The sequence below is a fragment of the Primulina tabacum genome, chromosome 6 (genome assembly GCF_025594145.1).
Source record: "Primulina tabacum isolate GXHZ01 chromosome 6, ASM2559414v2, whole genome shotgun sequence".
Taxonomy (NCBI): domain Eukaryota; kingdom Viridiplantae; phylum Streptophyta; class Magnoliopsida; order Lamiales; family Gesneriaceae; genus Primulina; species Primulina tabacum.
In genome coordinates, this window is record NC_134555.1 from 5,170,277 (window position 1) to 5,191,134 (window position 20,858).

The following is a 20,858-nucleotide window of genomic DNA, read 5'->3' on the forward strand; positions in this document are numbered from 1 at the left end:
ATTTAATGTGAGATTTCTTAAGGAGTGTTTATCGAATAGGATTAGTGTACAGAAATTGAGTGTTAAAATTATAGTGTTCCGAGTGAAATGTTTTGTATTCTCATTGGAAGATTTAGAATGAACGTTGCTCAATTTTGGAGTGGACTATTATAAATTTTGATGTTCATCATATTTAATTGTTGATATTACTTATGATGTTCCGCTGCAATATTATCTCAAACATTCCATGATAACCCAACAGATTTTAGTTATTAAATTGTGATTCTTGAAATATAATCAAAATATAGGAATTATTCTTCAACCCAAACTTACAAAAAATGTTTCATAAACACTTTTGTTAATGAAAAGATAAGAAATCTGCAAATAGTTGCTGAAGATCTAATATCGATCCAGTTTATATTGATGCCAATATTCGATATATTATTCCAAAAGACCTCTCAACTTCTCAACAAATCGATCCATATAAGAATTTTCAAGCCCCTCTTCCCCCAACAAGAAATCCTTCCATTTTGCATGGTTGGCTCGTATTTCATTTCCAATTTCACTGTCATTATCCATCGCCAATCTTATAGCCTTCGCCACACCATCTTTTGTGAACAAACCACTATCATCTCCTTTCTCAACCTCCACACCAACTCTTAAATCTGCAGCCATAAATCTTGCATTCATGATTTGGTCTCCCATCTGCGGGATCAGCACCAGTTGACACTCGCTGACCATGGCTTCAGATAAAGAACCCGACCCGCAATGCGTAACGAAGCATCCAACAGAAGGGTGTGCTAGAATCATTTGTTGCTGCACCCAACCTCCATGAACGGCCCCTATTTTCTCTGTTCTTTCTTGAAAGCCTTCTGGTAAAGCCTCTTGTATTGTATCTGCTCCAATGGGTGGTTTTAGTGCAGCAAAAAATGGATATCCTGAGAGCTCGATCCCCAATATCAGTTCTTGAAATTGATCCATTTTCAATCTTGCTTCGCTCCCAAGTGCACAGAAGATCGCTGTTTTTGGCTTGAATTGGTCCAACCATTTTGCCCATTTTTCGTCTAGAGAGGAAGATGGTGGCTTCGGCAAAACCGGGCCGGCTAGAAAAACAGGTTTCTTGAATTTTTTTTCAAGAAAATCACAATACTTACCTTCCATTTCGCTGCAGGATTTGAATCCAATGGCGTCGCACTCTTCAACTGACTTGATCATACGTTGAACATACGTCATCCCGCTGGAAAATTCTTTCATATTGTTGATGGTACTCACAACACGAGCTTCGTGTGTGTAAATCTTGATCCCTGTTGTAGGAAAACCAAGTGGAGGATCCATCAAAGCTTCTACCGTAGATTCATCTCGAAACAGATATGCAACAGCCAGAGGGCTAATGGTGCAATAGTGGACGGATTTCATTCCTAACCTGCGGGTTAAATCCGGCAACCAGTGGGTAAAATCGAAGAACACGAAATGGGGCTTGAGTTCCTGGAGAAGAGATTCAATGGCTGATTCTGTAAGATCCATGGCATGACGAAGAAGTGAATACAGAGGAAAAGGGACTTCTGAGCTGGTTTCAGTCCCATGGGGCAGGCCTTCAACGTGAGGCACGGTTACAGGTATGAAACTTATGGAATCCGGGTAAAGATTGAATTTTTCTAATCTGGACTGTGTTTTCTCTGGCAGGATGAAGAAAATTTTGTGGCCTTTCTCTGCAAATTTGTTTGAGATGTGAAGGAATGAGGTGAGATGCCCCATTGCGAACCATGGATACATGACAAGTCCTAGGCTGTTTTCACCCATAGTAAGGTTTCAAGAAAATCTGCAAAAAAAAATAAAAAATAAAAAATCCTCGTGAAATTGATGCTCTCTACTTGAGAGTACCTTCTGGAATTACTGAGAAAATTTCATATTTCACACAAATGATATTATAAATCCAGCAATGATTTTTGTTCGAGTTGTGCTGAAATTATCCTTGAATCGCTCAACTGCCGTTGAAGAGATCAAACTTAGTTAATTCGTTTATGCATCTGAAAAAAAGGTCAATGACATTTGAAATTAGTGGAGTACCCATAAAATCGGGGTAAGATGGATCGAGTGGAGGATTTAATGTATTTTAGGGCGAGATAAATATGGATAGGTAAAAACAACCTATGCAACAATGTGTTAGAACTTGATCTGTATTTTCTTTTCAAAGCAACAGGTGAAAATTAGTTTCCAGTATGGGTAGATGGCAAAACATGCATGGCTACTATCGTATTCATGAGGTTTGGCTGTAGAGTCATAATAATTGAATGCCCGAATTTGAAAAACCTTGTGAAAGTCGATTCACAAATTTTGAGATAACTCTCGAGTCTTTGTTTTTATTACAATAAAATGGAACGGAACATTAATGGGAAGTGAAAAGGATTGAGAATCTTGGCAAGTTATACTGTCTCATGTATACCTAGACCGATGAATGGTGATCTTGAGCAATAAATTTAAAAAAAGATTTAAAATAAAAGCATATGAAAAGTAATTGATTTTACATGATAATTACTTGTCATTTAAAAAATTCAAAATATACACAAAAATACATTGCCAAAAGAAGAGGGACTAGGACAAATTATCCATACAATTGGCACCAAAAGTGCAAATGTAAATGTACAAAGTCGAGAAATGATGCATTAGGATAGCCAGTTTGGTATATGTGTATATATATATATATATATATAGCTGTTTATCTAGAAGTTAAATTGGTCCAAGTCATCTATAGGCTGTAAGTAGATGACAACAAAACCCATGACGACAAGTAAATAAAGACTTCACCACTTGCTCGACAACCGGGTGAAATGAAGGACAGTGTCCCTTATTCATGTTGCATTCATCAAATAACTCGATCATGTCAAGTAGTACCCGTTCATATTGTCAACAAGATAATCGTATGGTGAACCTTTTGAATAATCAAGTACTTCAACTGGGCTTGACAATTGGTTTGATGCAGAATAAATGTTTCCAGTTCCATCCTTCACACAGGCTTTCCCCCTCCCCTTAACCATGCGCGGCTTTTCATTAGGAAATTCAGCTGTCAGCCTACCCATTTGCTTTTGCAGATCAGCAACAGAATCATTAGTTAGCTTCCCCTTGGGACTTTTCTTCCCGTCTACACGCTTAACTTCCAATCTGTATAATGCGCATGAATCATACTTGTTAATTTCATATTCATAGAGGTGCCACTCGAAATTTTCCATCGGTTGCGGGTCCATATAGTAGGATCTCTTCAAACCTCTAAATTCATTCATCACTTGTTTCCTTGACTCGTGCCAGCCCCTCCCATTGTAGTCTGGCAAAGATCGTTGCTTTCTATTACCACTTTCAAAGGCTCTACGTGGCTTATCAAAAAATAGCCACTCTCTGATCGTTTCACCATCCAAAACGATAAGATCAAAGAGTTCTGGTTTACATAGAAGGTGGATCAGTAAATCTCAAATAAACATGGACATGAAAATTTAAGCTTTGTTCAGGAAGATGGCAAGACCAGACAACTAACCAGGGGCATTCCAAGGAGATTTTGCAGTGGCAGCACCCTCGCATTCAGGAATGCCTACATCTTTTCCTTGAGCCTTTGTACCGAGAGCTGCAAAAAGTAAGTTATCCTTTAAACCAATACCTCCAGGTCGTACCACCGGTGGCCTTCCAAGGTAGCCTTCATCAGGTGCAAGCCCGGCATGATAAGCACTGCAATAGTCATCAGACTTTTGGCACCAGTCTGACCCTTGAGCTGGTCTGGGACAATCCCAAAGGGCGCATTTTGGCCCTAAAAAGGCAGAAGGGGGAGGGCATATAGTTTGTTGATAGCCAGAAATATGAGGCATACCATCCTCCCCTATGAAACAGTGGCCATTAAACCCAGGGAAATAATGGTGCTCAAGCTCTGGATGGAAATCAAATGATTGGAAATCGGCCAAATTCATATTATTATGCATTCCAATCTGGTTAACTCCAATCCCAGAGCTTTTGCACTGATCAACGAACTGAAGGGCTTGTTCTTGAGGACCACTTGACACATTAAAGCCCTGCCACAAACCAAATAACAAAACATACAGATAAGAATCATTCAGTGATAACTAGAAATAAGTCTCATCTAAAAGGCAGGAATAAAATTGAGAGTGAAATGCCTAAATAAAATTCGATAACAAAAGAGACAAAAATGATAAAACTCCCAGAAAACATATTCCAAACTACACAAAGCTGTTAGTCAATGGCAGAAATGACACAGATTTCACGGCTGGTGAAAAATGAGCATTGTTTGACCTCACAAAGCATGATGCTGAGGAAGGAGATTCAGTTATTCAAAGCTTCAAACCCCAATTGAATGCAAACCATAAAAAAAATTATATACCACCTCCATTAAAGTGTAATCAAACATATCCAGCTAACAGTAAAAATTTGCAAAGAAAATGCCAACCTCTTGAGTAGTAGATTCCTCCACAACCTTTTGTGCCTCTGGATCTGGCTTTGGTACAGCCAATGCACTTGTTGCGTCATCTTCCTCCTCACCAAGCTGCAGCAGCCTACAAATCTCCGATGAAAACGAGCCAAGACTACCACCCTGTGCAACAATTATCATACACTGAGAAACTCAGACCCCAGTTACTTCAACAATAAATGCACACACCACATCATTAGCTTGCACAAAAAACTCTGGTTACAAAATAAAATACCAGCTAAAACTGTAAGTTGAGATAACAAGGCAAAGGATGAATTGCATAAACAATCGTCCATTATTCAAGGACTTCCAATACCCTTGTGAATTATAATGAGTAACACCCTAGATTCTAAATATGGATGGAAACACAATCTCATACTAAATTGCAATAGACAATATTATAGTCAAACTACGATTTTTCATTGGCTTTGTAGCGAATATTTCGTGTCATTATTGCAAACGTTCAAAATTTCAGCATAAAAAAGTAGAGATATTCTAGCGGTTAAACTATTACTTGTTGCAGTGAAGAAGCTGGGGATGGTTCATTGAGCTCAGCCTTCCATTCACGAAGCATCTGATGAACTTGCTCTTCTAGCAAGTTAGCGTCAATAGTGCGGCTATCCTTCCTCGCAGATTGAAGATCACTAAACATGCCTTGCAGATCATCCACACGATTCTTTGCCCTGTCCTTGAAGAGATGGTGCGATGCAGACTTGCAAGCACCGTTCTTTAAACCCTTCCTCATCCAAGAAAATAGCAGCAAATATTACCCAGTACTCGCAAGAAGCTGCTGAAAACATAAAGCAAGCAATGTTCAAACAATTACAGAGCCAGGAAAGCTCATAAACACACAGGAAACCGAAGAGCGGAATTTTCTCCAATTATTAAAAGAGAACATATCAAATCGAGACAACTTTTGCTGAACGATAGCAAGTAACTAATGAAAAACAACATCCATGTCATAAACTTGCGATCAAATCACGGGATTTGTTTTACACCGAAATGTTTCCCAATATCTCCAGGATCGGCAAAATTTGAAGAAACACAATCACACACCAAAATTCCAAACCTCAAAACACCAAAATAATTATTGTAACAAAGGAATTGAGCTCACAAACCCTAATTCGGAGCAACAACAAAGTGGTCGTCCAAATTTAGCGAACAAGCAGAGAAAACACACATGGCATACATAAAGAGCGAAAGAAACGAAGAAATTAACGAGTTCAAACCCAAAAAAAAAAAAAACGCCTCACGAAATCAAAGTAAATCCCCGCAAATCCTTCAAAATCAAAATCCCTTTTTTCTGAAATCCCAGCAAACCCTTTAAAAAGCGAAACGAAAGGCGAAAAAGGTCAGTCAGAGGAGGGACCTGTAAAAGTGAGGCTGGAGAGGGGAGTGGAAAGGATTCTCTTCTCTCAGTCCCCCAATGTGCAGCCCCCAGTACTTGTTCGGGCAAGCATGGTCGGTCGGTGGGCAATTCTTATACCATCAATCTTCAACTTTTTCGAATTTTTTGGAAATTTATTCAATTTGATTTGGAAAAAAAATTTCATAAAAACTTATAATTTTATATGACTGAATTATGAACAATATTATTTTATAGATTAATAATATTATTTTTTATTTTATATACGGAACAAATTACTCGTTCATTTATATAGATCCATGAAATCGTCTTGACCAACTCGAAAAAATAGCTTATAACTCGATTATGTGCAGATTTCTTATGAGACAAACTTCACATAACTATATATTATATTGGTAAGATGGATTCGGTCCATACATAGAACGAAAGATAATACTTTTTCATTGATCCGATAAGATATCTATCTCACAAAATTAACAAGTGAAACAGTATAATAAAAGTCTTCATAATCGATTAATTGAAGTCATTTTATAACAAAAAAAGAATCATCTTTTACGTATATATTATATTTATAGTCATATAGAATAGAAGAATGAAAAATAGGAAGACAAGGAGTGGAAGAAACGCATAAAGGGAAGAATCCACTATATATCTCCTAAGATGAGATTCGTTTAATCAAATTCTTGATGCTCTCCGAGTGAAAATAGATAGATAGATAGATCAAGGAAATGCATAATTATCTTATTAAAAGATATTATGGAATAATAATTAAAAAGAAAGATGATATTTACAACAAAGAAGAAGTATAAATATGACTAAATAATGATTCATGTTTCGGAAGTGATCAAAACTGTTTGAAATTGAGTTCATTTCCACGACAAATGGTATGTACTTCTCGACGACTATGCACCAATCTTTAGTTAAAGTTTAATTAGTAATTTTTTTTATTTTCTCTATAAAAAAATAAATTTTATTTTCAATGTTGGGTGTTATTTTTTAAGGTTATATTTACAGTCAAATAAAAGGTTTATTTCAAATCCAATGAAATCCTTTTTCTTTGTGATTTACCATTCATCAAGAATTTCGTGTTATTAGCATACGAATCGTAGTTAATAAGATCTAATCTAGTTAGACGAATTAATCCTATCGATATTCACAATAAAAAGTAAAACTCTTAGCATGAAAAGTAATATTTTTTTATAGATGACCCAAATAAGAGATCTGTCTCACAAAATACGATCCGTGAGACCGTCTCACACAAGTTTTTGTCTTCCATCAAAATATATTTTTCTCGTGTTAAAAAAACTGTATATTTTCTATTTTTCAACCATCATAGATAATATTTAAAAAAAAACTATTTTACTTCGTGATATGGCACAAAAATCAAGTCACTTTTTAAAACAAGTTGATTACGGTAACAATTATATTTTCAAATAAGTATACATACTTTTTATTTCTACAGAATATTCTCCCGAAATTAATCACCCGAAATATTTATCGGGAACCAAGAAAATGAATAAATAAATAATACCTTGACTTTTTTACATTTATAATATTATAAAATTATAACTCTAATATTATAATTATAAAATTATCATATTTATGCAAAGTATACCTTATATTTCATCATTAAAAAATGACTAAAAAAAACTAGAGATGGGAGTCTTGGACCTTGGAAATAGCATATTGGTATGCATAAGCAATATCGAAAACTTGAAGATCCTTCTCACCTTATTCGTCAAATATCACCAAGATTAATATTTTGCAGCGAGTTTCACGAACGACAAACCGTGTGCATAATTCTTTACAAATGAATTAAACTGGATCATAGTGGGCAGCAATTATGTCCGATAAATGAGAAGGATAAATCTTGCCTTTTACATCCAAAATTGAAAATTTTCTGGTCATATTCAGTTCAAGCAGCAGTTTTCGGCTTGGATTCCTCAGAATTAGCATCTCTGAAACTAAAGACACCAAGAAGTCCACGTCCCTTGGCAAGCTGTTCGATCTCTTCTATTTTTTGCTTGAGAAGCTCCACCTCTTTCGCTAACTCATCATCACGTTGCCTCATTCCCTGGAATTCATTGCGAAGCGAAATTACCGATGATTTTCTTAGTCACACAACACCCAAATAAGTAAAAGGAAAATAATAAAACTACAGTGTAGATAAGTGAGAGGACGGAAATTTCCTCCATCTTCCATCATCAAAGCTGCACAGTGTGGTTCTCAACTAATTCTCATGTGGTAACTAACTAGCAGCAAAGTTATGTTATCAATAGTAAGATACTTGATAATTGATGAAGGGAATGTGACACATTGCGTAGTTTTCCTTTAATTAATCGCAGCAATAAATCATGTCTGCCACAAGGACTTTAGATAAAGCTTAAAAACTAGCTTGTATGGACTAAGTGAATATTGATGAACAGAACTCTTTCCAGAAGCATTCCTCCCATAAATGGTCACTACTTCAGTGTTGTTTTACAACACATACATAAATTTCATGTCACTAATTTTCTATGTCCATATGTCCCGATTTTGTGGTACTCAAGAAAAACTTATAAACACCGGTTCCATGGACAGAAGGGGGAGGGGTGGGATTTGGGAAATTCCATGACATGTTACCTGCATTTCTTGTTTGCGAAGTTCCTCCTTCTTGGCTTCTGATCGAGAATTTCTTTGTACCTCAAAGTACAGAGCAGCTACAGCAACCTAATCATATAATTTGCGATTCAGATCATATATAGATGCACTATTTAGTCATTTGAAATCAAAGTCCTAATAGTTCAGAAAAATGTCACTTTGTTCCTAGCTAGTCACAAATACTGAATCCGAAAATGGCCCAAACTATACCACGAAAAATTGCAGAAACTATCAAACTACCAGATAGGAAATCCATATACGGGGAAAAAGATAAGGTTTGCTCCAGGAGATAAATCATCAACACTACAATGGCTTTGGGGTGTTATATATGCTCATCAATCAGCAAAGAATGTTTTTTAGAGTATTTTAACATATCAAAGTCAGGTATATACACAGAAGGAAGCAGAGGAAGTATATTACCAAACACACCATCATTGTTACAGTGTTCTTTTATTCTCACAAACACTGTTTAACATTCCACCTGTGCAACTAAAATTCAACTTTCTCCAACACAGGTAACCCGACCAAGAATCATCTAGTGAAGAGCATCAGTAGAATATAAGTTAAAACAAATTTCTATTACGGCCCTGCATCCACCGCTTTCCCCAGGCAGGTTATATCAAGTTATCATCAACTACATATCTTGTTTTGAAATGAAATTCACCACAAAAATGTCTAGTGAAAATGCATGTCCCAAAAATATGCACAGCATCTGAACAGGTTATGTTAAGCTGTCATCTACTACTTATCTTGTTGTAAAATGAAATTCGCGTACAAAAATTTACAGTGAAAAATCACGTAGATATCTCAAAAACTTGTGCAACTAAAAAGGAGACCGGATAGAAATACAACACCGAGAAGACAAAAATTTCCCCCAGGAGATCAACTGCAGCTTGCACAGCTTTTTCTTCATTCAAAGGTCGAATTTCAACATCAGTAGCATGACCATATATACGCCGTTGCATGGTTGTGGTCATACGGTGATTGGCCTGGTTTCCATCATCAAAGTAAAGAGTAAATTTTAGATAAAAGGGATCAAATAGGATTTTTCAACTAGCACATTCTTGGACATATCCATCCATTATCACGGTCACAAATAAAAAGCAATCCACAGAAAACAATGTGGATGGATTCAGTAAGTTTTCCACAATTTACTTTTCTTAGATACATCAATGCGTAAAAGGCTTGAGTCTTCTATGAGTGAGGAGAGATAGGCAAAAGAATGAGAGGGAAAGGGCAAAGCAATACCAAAAGCCCTGGAATGTATTGGATGAAATATTAGAAGTCCAATACAATAGGAAATATTTGGATGATCACTAATACCTATACAAACCACTGTCCTTCACTACTGAGCTTGGCCATGGGAACTCAATGTATCCTTGATAAGAACAAATACAGGTACGATAAGAGTATACATTAGGAGATAAAACATGGATTTAAATGATAATGAAGAGAAGAACAACAATGATGAATAAACAATAAACCAAGTCCAACCCGATTCCCGGTGATTGCAAATTTAACCTTCTTGACATGTGTCTGGCTAAATTAAGGTGTAATCGAATCTATTAGGTAATTAAAATTTATTCAAAATAGGCCACCGTGGGTGGGTTCATAACAATACTTGGCATCCCCGAGACTGAGAACAGAAAGTCTTCCCGGAACAATAGATTGGCATTAAACTAAGAAATCCCAAAACAAAATGCACAAAAAAAAAGATCAAACAACCAGACCCTTTTCAAGTATACTCGTAAATAGATACATGATCATCCGAGGAATTAAATCAAATACCTGAGCGATGCTAACGATAAAATTGCGGAACTTAGGATGGATACCAGCCTCTTTCTTGACTCTAGCCGCAATGGGTTTGCTCAGAGTCTTCAGCGCAAGCGTGCCAAGCTTCAATAGAGGTAGCACCATCACTGATCAATAGTTCTCTCCCCCCTAAACGATCGATCTTTGAATCAACCTACAGAGAACCAGGCTGCTGAGTCTTGAGGCTATATGTGGAATGCGCATAATGACGAGGAACAGAGAATGAGAGAATACAAGGGTTTAAGGGAGTGGAGATTCACGTAAAAGAAGGCGAACGCGTGCATTTGCTCTTCGGGTACCAGGGTTGGTGCACCGTGCTCGACGTGGCGTTAGCTCAATCGGGAGGGAATTAGAAAACGCGTTTACTTGTTTTGATGTGTCTCGCGTTTACAACAAAAGACGATTTTAGCGCATATTTTTAACTATTATTATCATTATAATATAATATTATTTTCAAAATCTTTTTAACACCACCGAAATATATTAATGAAAATATTACAAAAACTTTTGTAATACAGTTTAATAACTTAATTTTGTGAGACATATCTTCTATTTGGGTCATCTTTGAAAAAATATTATTTTTATGTTAAAAATATTACTTTTTATTGTAAATATGAGTAGGTTATGTTAAAAGTATTATTTTTTATTGTAAATATGAATAGAGTTGATCGTCTTACAAATAAAGATTCAGACCTAAGCTAAAAATATATGCCTTAGGCAAATGGATTAATGTAAAAAAAAAATAAATAATTAAAATAAAATAATCATATAGATTATATATAGATATAATTATTTTAAGACACTAAACTCATAAAGACTCAATTTTTTAATTATCATAATGTGGGAGCCAATCAGGAAGGTGCATAACCCCACATCACATTTCTTACAGATATTTGCATGTTGACCCCTCTAAGAAATATCAAAGGCAATATAGAACACTGACTTATAAAAAAATTCATTTAAAACAATACTATAAATGTGTATAATTCTATTCACAAAGGGAGTTGATATTTACAAATCTATTTTATGCTATTTACATTTCATTGGATGTGTAAAATATATGAAATATATTCACAAATGGAAAGCAAATAGCAAGAAATAGAATGTAAATACCAACTCGTCTTCACAAAAGATAACACAAATACTAATATTACGGTAGGATCTCGAATAGAGGTGTTCATCGGTCGGTTCGGTTATGTTTTCGGTTTTTTATTTCGGTTTTCGGTTTTAGAAATATATAATTTGATATCCGAACTATTTTCCTTCGATTCGGTTCGGTGTTCGGTTATTTCGGTCGATTAATTCGGTTTTAATATAATATTTAAATTAATAATATAAATATATTGTAAAATATAATATGTTAACTTTTTACATGTTTTCTTAGTGAAATATTTAAATATAATGTCTAAATTAATTAAACAAACAAAATATTGTCTAAATTAATTAAACAAACAACAATCACCTAAAAATTGTTCAAAATAGTTCTTTGTTCACTAAATATCATATCAAAATATATAATATCAATAAAAATATAAAAAAATTTATTAATTTATTGAAATTTCGGTTTTTTCGGTTTTGACATATATAATCCGAAACCGAATCAAATAAACTTCGGTTTTAACATTTATATTCGAATTATTAAATTCGGCTTTCGGTTCGGTTCCATTTTCGGTTTTTTCGGTTTGGATTTTCGATTTTTTCGATTTTATCCGAAGTTTGAACACCCCTAATCTCGAATGAAAGAAAAATGTACTATCACTGTCTTGTTAGGCCAAAATTTTGCTTTCCATAATTATATTTCTAGTCGAAATCTCATATTCTTGTATCTTGAATTTAGAATAAACATTAAAAAAATAGTGGTTAAGTCTTTGAGAACTTATTAATGAATAAATTTGGATGATATATTTATAGCAAATCAAACAATAATATGACATGTATCAATGGTAAAGTATCGTCACGAAATATCTTATCAAATGCAATGTAGTATTTGTTCAGGATTCTGAAATGGATATCGTGAACTAAAGAGATGGATCTCATCAGTATCCAGTATAACACTTTTCCTCATTGTAATAATAGCGTTTAGATCCAAAGGGTTCAATGCAAAACCATTTTTCCCGAAAATACAAAATATGCTAGTGTTTCAAAATGATTTTAGAAGAGAGTTATGGATTTCTGCATTTTAAAAGGTCCGTGCATGATTCTTAGAACATGACATTTTAAAAAATTATAAACCTCTTGTTTTTATAATTTAGTTTATATATTATATATAATCATAACCATTTGCAAGTCTTAAGCTAAACTTCTAACAATGATGAAGTTTTCTTCATTTCTTCAGTTTATAAATATTCGAGCAATAAATCTTAAATTTTTAATAGGTCATTTTATTCGTGAGACAGACATTGAAATAACCATCCATTAGTTCTCTTCTGTTAGGTATAACTAGAAGTGGTCGGTACGGTTATATCGTAATAACCGTATCATATCGAAATTTTGGATACCATATACCGTACCGAAAATATCGATAAAAATTATACCATTACCGTACCGACTTTTCGATGTATACTGAAAAGTCGGTATGCTTAAATTTCGGTACGGTATCGGTAAAATACCATCATACCAAAAGTATGTATAAAAAAATTCATTCTTTTGTATTTTCACGGCCAGTGATCACCAATACTAAACGAATCCCTCAAGACATTCAAAGAGATCTGGAAAGATATACACAAAACAATTCTATCAAGACAATAAACACTAACTGCAACATGTTTCTCGAGATTCAAGACATCAATGGACGCCAATAAACTTCAACCGCAAACATGTACGACTTCTTCATCCGCTATTTTTGCAACAATTTCTGATGTCATTTGATTTATGAAGTGTAAGAACTCGTGTTGTTCGACAGATACTAGTAAATAATAAAGATATCAGTATGGGATGTAAAATAGTGATTTCGTGTTTTATCAGAATCAAATGTTGTGCCAGATGTTACAACATCTCGGATAACATGCAGCGGAATATTATATTTTGTAACACAAATTGGCTTTAAATAAATGGATGGACAAGATTAAATTTGCACAAGTATAAATACTTGTGCGATGTCTTATGGCAAAAATTAATCACTAGAAAACCAAATCGTTTACACAAAAACTTATCACTAGTGATTATGACAAAAATCAATTTCCTCAACAAGTTGAGAAACAAATGCTTTCTAAAAACAAATAACCAGAATAAAACTAAAACAAGAAAACAAAAATGTGTTGCTAAAAAGTAGATCCACAAGAAGCAATCTTCGGCCAACTTCTTCACAGATGTTGTCCGCAGATGTTCACAACATTCACAGGAACACTCTATCACACTCTTCACAGCACGTCTCTTGAATAAAGTTTTCTCTGAATTCCTGAACGTGCACACGTGAGTGAATATTGACCGAGAGAGAGGAAAACAGCTCAATGATGTCTTGGTCTCTCATTTATAGATGTGGAATTTCATTCCATAAAGAAACCTATTTCACAAGGAAAGATAAGAGTTTTATTAGGAATAAACTCTTTTTAAACCCTACTACCATATCTCATCAATTCATTATCAAAAATAACGTATCTCCGAATATATTTGAATGAATATCTCATTATCTAAGAAAGGAAAAATCGTATTAAATATGAAACTCAATTAAATCAACAAGGAAACATAATATTAGAGAAATAATTTAAATCAATAAGATATATCAATTAAAATTAGGAATAAATATTTCCCTTCAATCTCCCCCTTTTTGCCTTTCTTGGACAAAATGAGATCAAACACATTTATCCTTTTTTAGTTTGAATCAACTCCCCCTGGGTTAAAGCATTCCTCTCAGTTTTAGTTTAAATCAGCTCCCCCTGATTTAAAGCATTCCTCTTCCCCTGAACACACTAAAGATATAAAAAGTGTTGTTAGAAATGTTGGCAACACCTAAGACAACATCAGCACCATTTCATTAGGCAAAACCAACACAAAGACAGAACTATTAGTAAAACAAAAAGAACAACCACACAATTAAAAATAGCTAAACACTTAAAAATCCTAGAAACAGAACAAAACAAATTCAATCATCCTAATCCTCTTCTTCATCATCACTGTCATCCTCTTCACTGTCATAATCCATGGACCCAGATGGGCCAGCGGTTTGATCATCTCCCCCTTTTTGTCCGGGAAAGGTACCTACCTCCAAGATAAGCCTGAGGTCAGCAGCCAGATTCTCATAGTATGCCAAGTCTGCCTTAGCCTGGGTGATCTTTTTATGAGCATGATCAAGGTGAGCCTGAACTCCAGCAACATCAATCTTGACATAACCATCTGTTGGTCGATGTGGGGTTGAACTTGTAGAAGGCTCAGAAGTTGGAGGTGCTGTGGTAGAGTTGATCTAAGGAATGTCAATCTTTCTATTCCCCTTAAAGAGAGCAGGGGCAATCTTCAGTAACTCACCGGCATATGAGGAGGGTTCGGTGAGGTCTTTAATAAACCCTTGTGACTCCAAAATGCCATAAATGAGAGAGGGAAATGGGAGCTTGGATGACTTCATGCCAGCCATGTGCATATTGCATGATAGTATAAAATACCAGACGCCCAAAGTTCAAGCTGGAGGTTCCAATGGCAAAAAGAGTAAGTGCATGAGACTTAGTGACCACCGTGGTGTTGGTGGTTGGAGTCCAGTTGTGAATGGCGATCTTGTGAAGTACGGAGTAGAGAGATGTAAGAGTGGCAGCCGAGACCTTTTCAGGATGAGCAGGTAACTGGCGAATCAGTCCACCGGTCAGGGTGGAAATCACATCATTAAGGTCCGGTGGAGGACCTACAGCAATAAACGGTGTGCCATAATACTCATTGATGATCTGCAGCTCAATGTTGTACACCCTGTTCCGTACAAAGACTCGTCCAAATTTAGGTGATCGTGGATATCTGACACTGGATGAAAGGTTCGCGTAGAATTCAAGAACCACCTTACGACAATAGGGATGCGCAGAAGGGACAGTAGATAACAATCCACGGGATTGGAGGAATCGATTAGATTTTTGCGAGAGAAGACCTCTATATCAGCATTTCGTTCCTCAATAAGGGCCCGGTTTGCGTAAAGAGACCAGTTTGAAAACGCCTCCTCGGTATAAAACATGTTGTTGAAACTGCTGGACAAATCGTAATCATTGAGGTCGATGTTGTCCGAGGAGGTCTCGTCATCTGAGACAACACCCGTAGGAGCAGGAGCATCTACCGGTACGATATTAGCAGAGGCACTGGAGTCTTCAGAAACATTTGGGCCAGATGATCGAGCAGCTTGTTGGCTTTTGAGTTTGGCCATAAATTGGGCCAACGTAATTTCCTCATCACGAGGTGGTGAGGACATTGGTGGAGGAGGAGGCCGTGCGTCCATAGCAGAAGTAGTGGAGTCACCGGAGGAATCACTGCTGGCTGAGGATGGAGGAACCCTCTTCGTACGGGCCACAAGTTCAAAATCTTCATCAGCATAGTCATCACCTGAGGTGTGCTCAGGGTCAACAAGTGAAGGTTGGCTCGTCCCCTCACCCTTTCGACGAAATCGTTTGGAGATGGTCAAATCAGGGTTATACCCTGCCTGTCTTTTGGAGCGACGCACTTGCTGGCGCGGAGGATCGAACACCTGGATTATCGGTAGATTATCAACATCAAAAGCATTCCCAGGTTCACCGGGAGCAATAACTTCCAGAGGCTCGGGCATAAGAGCACCAGGAATGATCTGCAGGTTCTGGACAGAAGGTGTTGCAGCAGGTGTTACAGGGAGGTGAGGAAACATCCTCTGTATGGCCCATTTTGCTTCGGATATCGTGTGGATCAAAGCCCTTTCCTGCCATTTTCACGAGATAAGTTTCAAGCAAAGAGAAGAATCGACAATTTTGGGGAAAAAGTTTTGCAGAGAGAAATTGTGCGAAGATGGTACGGAAATTTGAGAGATAATTAAGCAGATAATGATGGATTATGTGGTGTAAATATATGAGATAAGTATGAATGATCAGTGCAACGGTAACAAAATCAAACAATCAAATGAACCCAAACGGTAAAAATGATTCACTGCACAAAATTTCTCCAACGGTAAGAAAATAACGGCATTGTTTAGGAGCTTAACATCTTTAAAAATTACTGAGGCAATTTGAAAAAAAACTGTTCAAAATATCCAGAAATAACTCCACATCGACCTCTAGCCCCACTGGACATCAATGCTCACATAAATTAGAGATTGTCGCAAAGTCTGGATTTTCACCGGATTTTACTTTGTTAAAATACTCATGTCCATTTGGCACAACAATATTCACGATGATATGTTTATGCATGACCTATTTATGCCTATAACAGAATGTAGCAAAATTAAGAACATGAAACAAGTATGAGATATGTCTACAGATGAGGTGTTGTCACAAATGTTGGCAGCATCTTCTGACAACACGTCCAATTCCAGAAAATAATTTTGATTTTACTGTACACTTAGAGATTTATTATTTTTCTGACCATAGAAATGATAGTTCCCACACTAGAAGAACGGTCTTCTTTTGGACTCCTCTAGGTAGCTTTTTCCATTTTCTTATATTTTGCTTTCTGTATTGAATTCAGAAGAGGTAGCTCCCACACTAAAAGCACAGTCTTCATTGGACTCTTTTAGGTAGTTTTTTCCATCTTTTCTTCTGATACAGAGCATATTCATGATTGATTTTGCTTTTTACTCGATCTTTTCAAGTCACTTTCGTATGAGATAATGTCATGGAGTACATGATCATTTTTCTACTACTTTGTGATTTAATCAGATTGTTAACCATATCCAAGTGTGTCAATTAAGATAGAATAAGGAATTGTAAGTGTAACAGAAGATTAAGCAACATCATTCCAACACATCATATCACAGAATGCATGAAAATGCAGTATGTCTAAATCCTAGAAATGCACATGCATGTTAGATGTTGTCCGAGATGTTGTAACATCTGAGATAACATCTATGTATGATCAGACAGAACACATGCTGAGAGATTTCCTAAGATTGGAGAACCTCTCAAAGTCTAATGCTTTGGTGAATATGTCGGCCAGTTGGTTATTTGTATCAACAAATTCCATCCGAATCAATCCTTTCTCTACTAGATCTCGAATAAAGTGATGACGAATGTCAATGTGTTTGGTTCGAGAGTGTTGTACTAGATTTTTTGAAATGTTTATTGCACTAGAATTGTCACAGTACATCACTAAGGGTTCACTCTTAAGCCCATAGTCTGTTATCATTTGGTTCATCCACAAAAGCTGAGTGCAATCACTTCCAGCTGCTACATATTCGGATTCAGCGGTTGAAAGTGATACACAATTCTGTTTTCTATTATGCCATGAGATCAAGTTATTTCCAAGATAAAAACAGCCACCCGAAGTACTTTTTCTATCGTCTAAATCCCCAGCCCAATCAGCATATGAGAACCCTACTAGATTTGAGTTGGTTTCGTGTGTATACCATAATTCCTAAGTCAATGGTTCCGGCTATGTATCGTAAGATACGTTTTACGGCTCTTAAGTGAGAAATCTTAGGATTAGATTGGTATCTAGCACACAAGCAAACACTAAACATTAAGTCTGGGCGGCTAACAGTCAAGTACAGAAGGCTTCCTATGATGCTGCGGTAAAGGGTGTTGTCAACATCTTCGGCCGCAACATCTTTAGATAATTTTTCATTTGAGCCCATAGGTGTCTTCGTGTGCTTGGTGTTTTCATTTGCAAATTTCGTGACTAGATTCTTAGCATACTTACTTTGGCACAAGAAGATGCCATCATGCATTTGTTTGATTTGCATACCAAGAAAGAAGTGTAGTTCACCAACCATGCTCATTTCAAATGTAGTAGACATGCATTCAACAAAGTCATTAGCATGGTTTTGGGATGAGGAGCCAAAAATGATATCATCGACATAGATTTGACATATAAGAATCTCACCTTTGGATTTTTGAATAAAGAGCGTTTTATCTACCTCAACTCGTTTAAATCCAATGTCAAGTAAGGTAATCAGTCAGTCTGCCATACCAAGCACTTGGTGCTTGCTTCAAACCATAGAAGGCTTTTTTCAACTTGTACACATGATTCGGATTGTGTGGATCTTCGAATCCTTTAGGCTGTCTAACATGTACTTCCTCACTCAAGAAACCATTCAAAAATGCACTTTTAATATCCATTTGAAACAATTTGATTTTCATAAAGCATGCAATAGCTAGCAAAAGTCGGATTGACTCAATGCGGGCAACAGGTGCAAAGGTCTCATCAAAATCAACTCCTTCAACCTGTGTGTATCCTTGATCAACCAACCTTGCTTTGTTTCGAATGATGTTCCCTGATTCATCAGTTTTATTTTTAAAAACCCACTTTGTTCCAATTATATTGCCATGGTCAGGAGGTGAGACTAAATCCCAAACATCATTCGAACGAACTCTTCAAGCTCATCATGCATAGCATTAATCCAAAACTCATCTTTTAAAGCTTCGTCGACATTTTTAGGTTCAATTTGGGATACAAAGCATGAAAATCTAACCTGTGAGTAAGCCGAGCTCATGCATATAAGTCCAGCCATTTTTCGGTAATCGACTTTCTCTTTTTTTCGAGTTTGGACATCACCTTGTGCGCTTCCAATTATTTGGGATGATGGATGATCCTTCTGAATTTTGCTCGGAATATATGATCCATCATCTACTGCATCATCATCGTTATGATTTTCTTCAGGTTCAGTGACCTTAGTGTCACGTGTTGTGCTAGATGTTGCAATATCTGCATTTTCCAGTGAAATTGGATTGTCCAGAATTTCTTTGTGATAAAGGAGATAGAATTTATCTCTGATTCTTTTCAAGCAATCACCGAATTTCTTTGTGATAAAGGAGATAGAATCCTCGCAGAGATCAGAATCATTTACTTCTTGAGATATTTGAAGGAGTTCATTGTAGGAGTCATTTGAAGCTTGGAGGGCAATTGTCTTCCCTTTGTCCTTCTTCTGCACGTCCAAGGTTCATCTCAAAAGTGCGTAGTGAACTGATAAGGTCTTCCAATGCCATCTGAGAAGTGTCCTTAAGCCTCATTTATTGCGCAAATTTTTATGTTAAATCTTTCGGGCAGAGAACGGAGGACCTTGCTAACTAGACGGACATTGGAGATAGAGTCTCCAGTACTGAATGCCTCATCAGCAATTTCCCGTAGGCGACGATCGTAATCGAGTATGTTCTCAGATTTTTCCATCCTCATCATCTCGAATTTGGAAGTGATCATCCTTAATCTGGTTCGTCGCACACTCTCAGAACCTTCACAGTGTCTTTGGAGAGTATCTCATGCACTTTTAGCAGAAGTACAGTTTGTGATTAAACTGAACATGTTCATGTCAACCGAAGTAAATCTAGCATTCAAGGCCTTTGAGTTGTAATTCGAATTTTGCACTTCATCAGCAGTCCAGTCAGTTTCAGGTTTTGACAGGTTGTCACCCTCTTGATATATCATGACTGGTGGAGTCCATCCATTGATGGCACGCTGCCATGCCCGTTCATCTATGGATTTTATTTAGTATCTTATTTTGACCTTCCATAGGCTGTAGTTGGTACCATCTAGGACTGGTGGTCGAAGTGCTGCGCTTGCAAATGAATTGTCCATAACGAGAACCAGAATCAGCACTTAATATATCAAGAGTTGGCTCTGATACCACTTGTAAGAACTCGTTTTGTTCGACAGATAATAGTAAATAATAAAGATATCAGTATGGGATGTAAAATAGTGATTTCGTGTTTTATCAGAATCAAATGTTGTGCCAGATGTTACAACATCTCGGACAACATGCAGCGGAATATTATATTTTGTAACACAAATTGGCTTTAAATAAATGGATGGACAAGATTAAATTTGCACAAGTATAAATACTTGTGCGATGTCTTATGGCAAAAATTAATCACTAGAAAACCAAATCGTTTACACAAAAACTTATCACTAGTGATTATGACAAAAATCAATTTCCTCAACAAGTTGAGAAACAAATGCTTTCTAAAAACAAATAACCAGAATAAAACTAAAACAAGAAAACAAAAATGTGTTGCTAAAAAGTAGATCCACGAGAAGCAATCTTCGGCCAACTTCTTCACAGATGTTGTCCGCAGATGTTCACAACATTCACAGCAACACTCTATCACACTCTTCACAGCATGTCTCTTGAATAAAGTTTTCTCTGAATTCCTGAACGTGCACACGTGAGTGAATATTGACCGAGAGAGAGGAAAACAGCTCAATGATGTCTTGGTCTCTCATTTATAGATGTGGAGTTTCATTCCATAAGGAAACCTATTTCACAAGGAAAGATAAGAGTTTTATTAGGAATAAACTCTTTTTAAACCCTACTACCATATCTCATCAATTCATTATCAAAAATAACGTATCTCCGAATATATTTGAATGAATATCTCATTATCTAAGAAAGGAAAAATCGTATTAAATATGAAACTCAATTAAATCAACAAGGAAACATAATATTAGGGAAATAATTTAAATCAATAAGATATATCAATTAAAATTAGGAATAAATATTTCCCTTCATGAAGCATG

General features: G+C 36.2%; 3 protein-coding genes across 7 annotated transcripts; all 3 read right to left on the bottom strand.

The window, feature by feature from the left end:
• Positions 1-295: 295 nt before the first annotated feature.
• LOC142548937 (cyanidin 3-O-galactoside 2''-O-xylosyltransferase FGGT1-like) lies at positions 296-1,979 on the bottom strand. The gene has a single exon (XM_075657583.1). It carries the CDS (start codon positions 1,777-1,779, stop codon positions 421-423), a length of 1,359 nt encoding a protein of 452 aa, XP_075513698.1. The 5' UTR covers positions 1,780-1,979; the 3' UTR covers positions 296-420.
• A 507-nt stretch (positions 1,980-2,486) lies between these two features.
• Positions 2,487-5,952, bottom strand: LOC142548938 (transcription factor VOZ1-like). 5 transcript variants are annotated; one of them, XM_075657588.1, is made up of 5 exons: positions 5,814-5,952; positions 4,959-5,231; positions 4,424-4,567; positions 3,506-4,031; positions 2,487-3,409 (listed from the first exon to the last, which is right to left on the bottom strand). In XM_075657588.1, the coding sequence occupies exons 2-5, from the start codon at positions 5,187-5,189 to the stop codon at positions 2,856-2,858; spliced, it is 1,455 nt and encodes a 484-aa protein (XP_075513703.1). In that variant the 5' UTR covers positions 5,190-5,231; positions 5,814-5,952; the 3' UTR covers positions 2,487-2,855. The 5 variants fall into 5 exon arrangements, with proteins under 5 accessions (XP_075513703.1, XP_075513702.1, XP_075513701.1 ...); XM_075657587.1 differs by having other exon boundaries at positions 4,959-5,234; positions 5,814-5,945; XM_075657586.1 differs by having other exon boundaries at positions 5,698-5,933.
• Positions 5,953-7,661: 1,709 nt separating this feature from the next.
• Positions 7,662-10,589, bottom strand: LOC142548940 (uncharacterized). The gene is made up of 4 exons (XM_075657589.1): positions 10,239-10,589; positions 9,305-9,439; positions 8,433-8,519; positions 7,662-7,884 (listed from the first exon to the last, which is right to left on the bottom strand). Exons 1-4 carry the CDS (start codon positions 10,365-10,367, stop codon positions 7,726-7,728), a joined length of 510 nt encoding a protein of 169 aa, XP_075513704.1. The 5' UTR covers positions 10,368-10,589; the 3' UTR covers positions 7,662-7,725.
• Positions 10,590-20,858: the final 10,269 nt, after the last annotated feature.

Excerpts from the sequence above, each read along its gene's own strand:
- LOC142548937 (XM_075657583.1), bottom strand. The coding sequence starts at position 1,779 with ATGGGTGAAAACAGCCTAGGACTTGTCATGTATCCATGGTTCGCAATG.
- LOC142548938 (XM_075657588.1), bottom strand. The coding sequence starts at position 5,189 with ATGAGGAAGGGTTTAAAGAACGGTGCTTGCAAGTCTGCATCGCACCAT. Across the intron at positions 4,032-4,423 it reads AGGAATCTACTACTCAAGAG|GGCTTTAATGTGTCAAGTGG; the intron begins GTTGGCATTTTC and ends GGTTTGTGGCAG. Across the intron at positions 3,410-3,505 it reads ATCTCCTTGGAATGCCCCTG|AACTCTTTGATCTTATCGTT; the intron begins GTTAGTTGTCTG and ends TATGTAAACCAG.
- LOC142548940 (XM_075657589.1), bottom strand. The coding sequence starts at position 10,367 with ATGGTGCTACCTCTATTGAAGCTTGGCACGCTTGCGCTGAAGACTCTG. Across the intron at positions 9,440-10,238 it reads TTATCGTTAGCATCGCTCAG|GCCAATCACCGTATGACCAC; the intron begins GTATTTGATTTA and ends GATGGAAACCAG. Across the intron at positions 7,885-8,432 it reads TTCGCAAACAAGAAATGCAG|GGAATGAGGCAACGTGATGA; the intron begins GTAACATGTCAT and ends AATGAATTCCAG.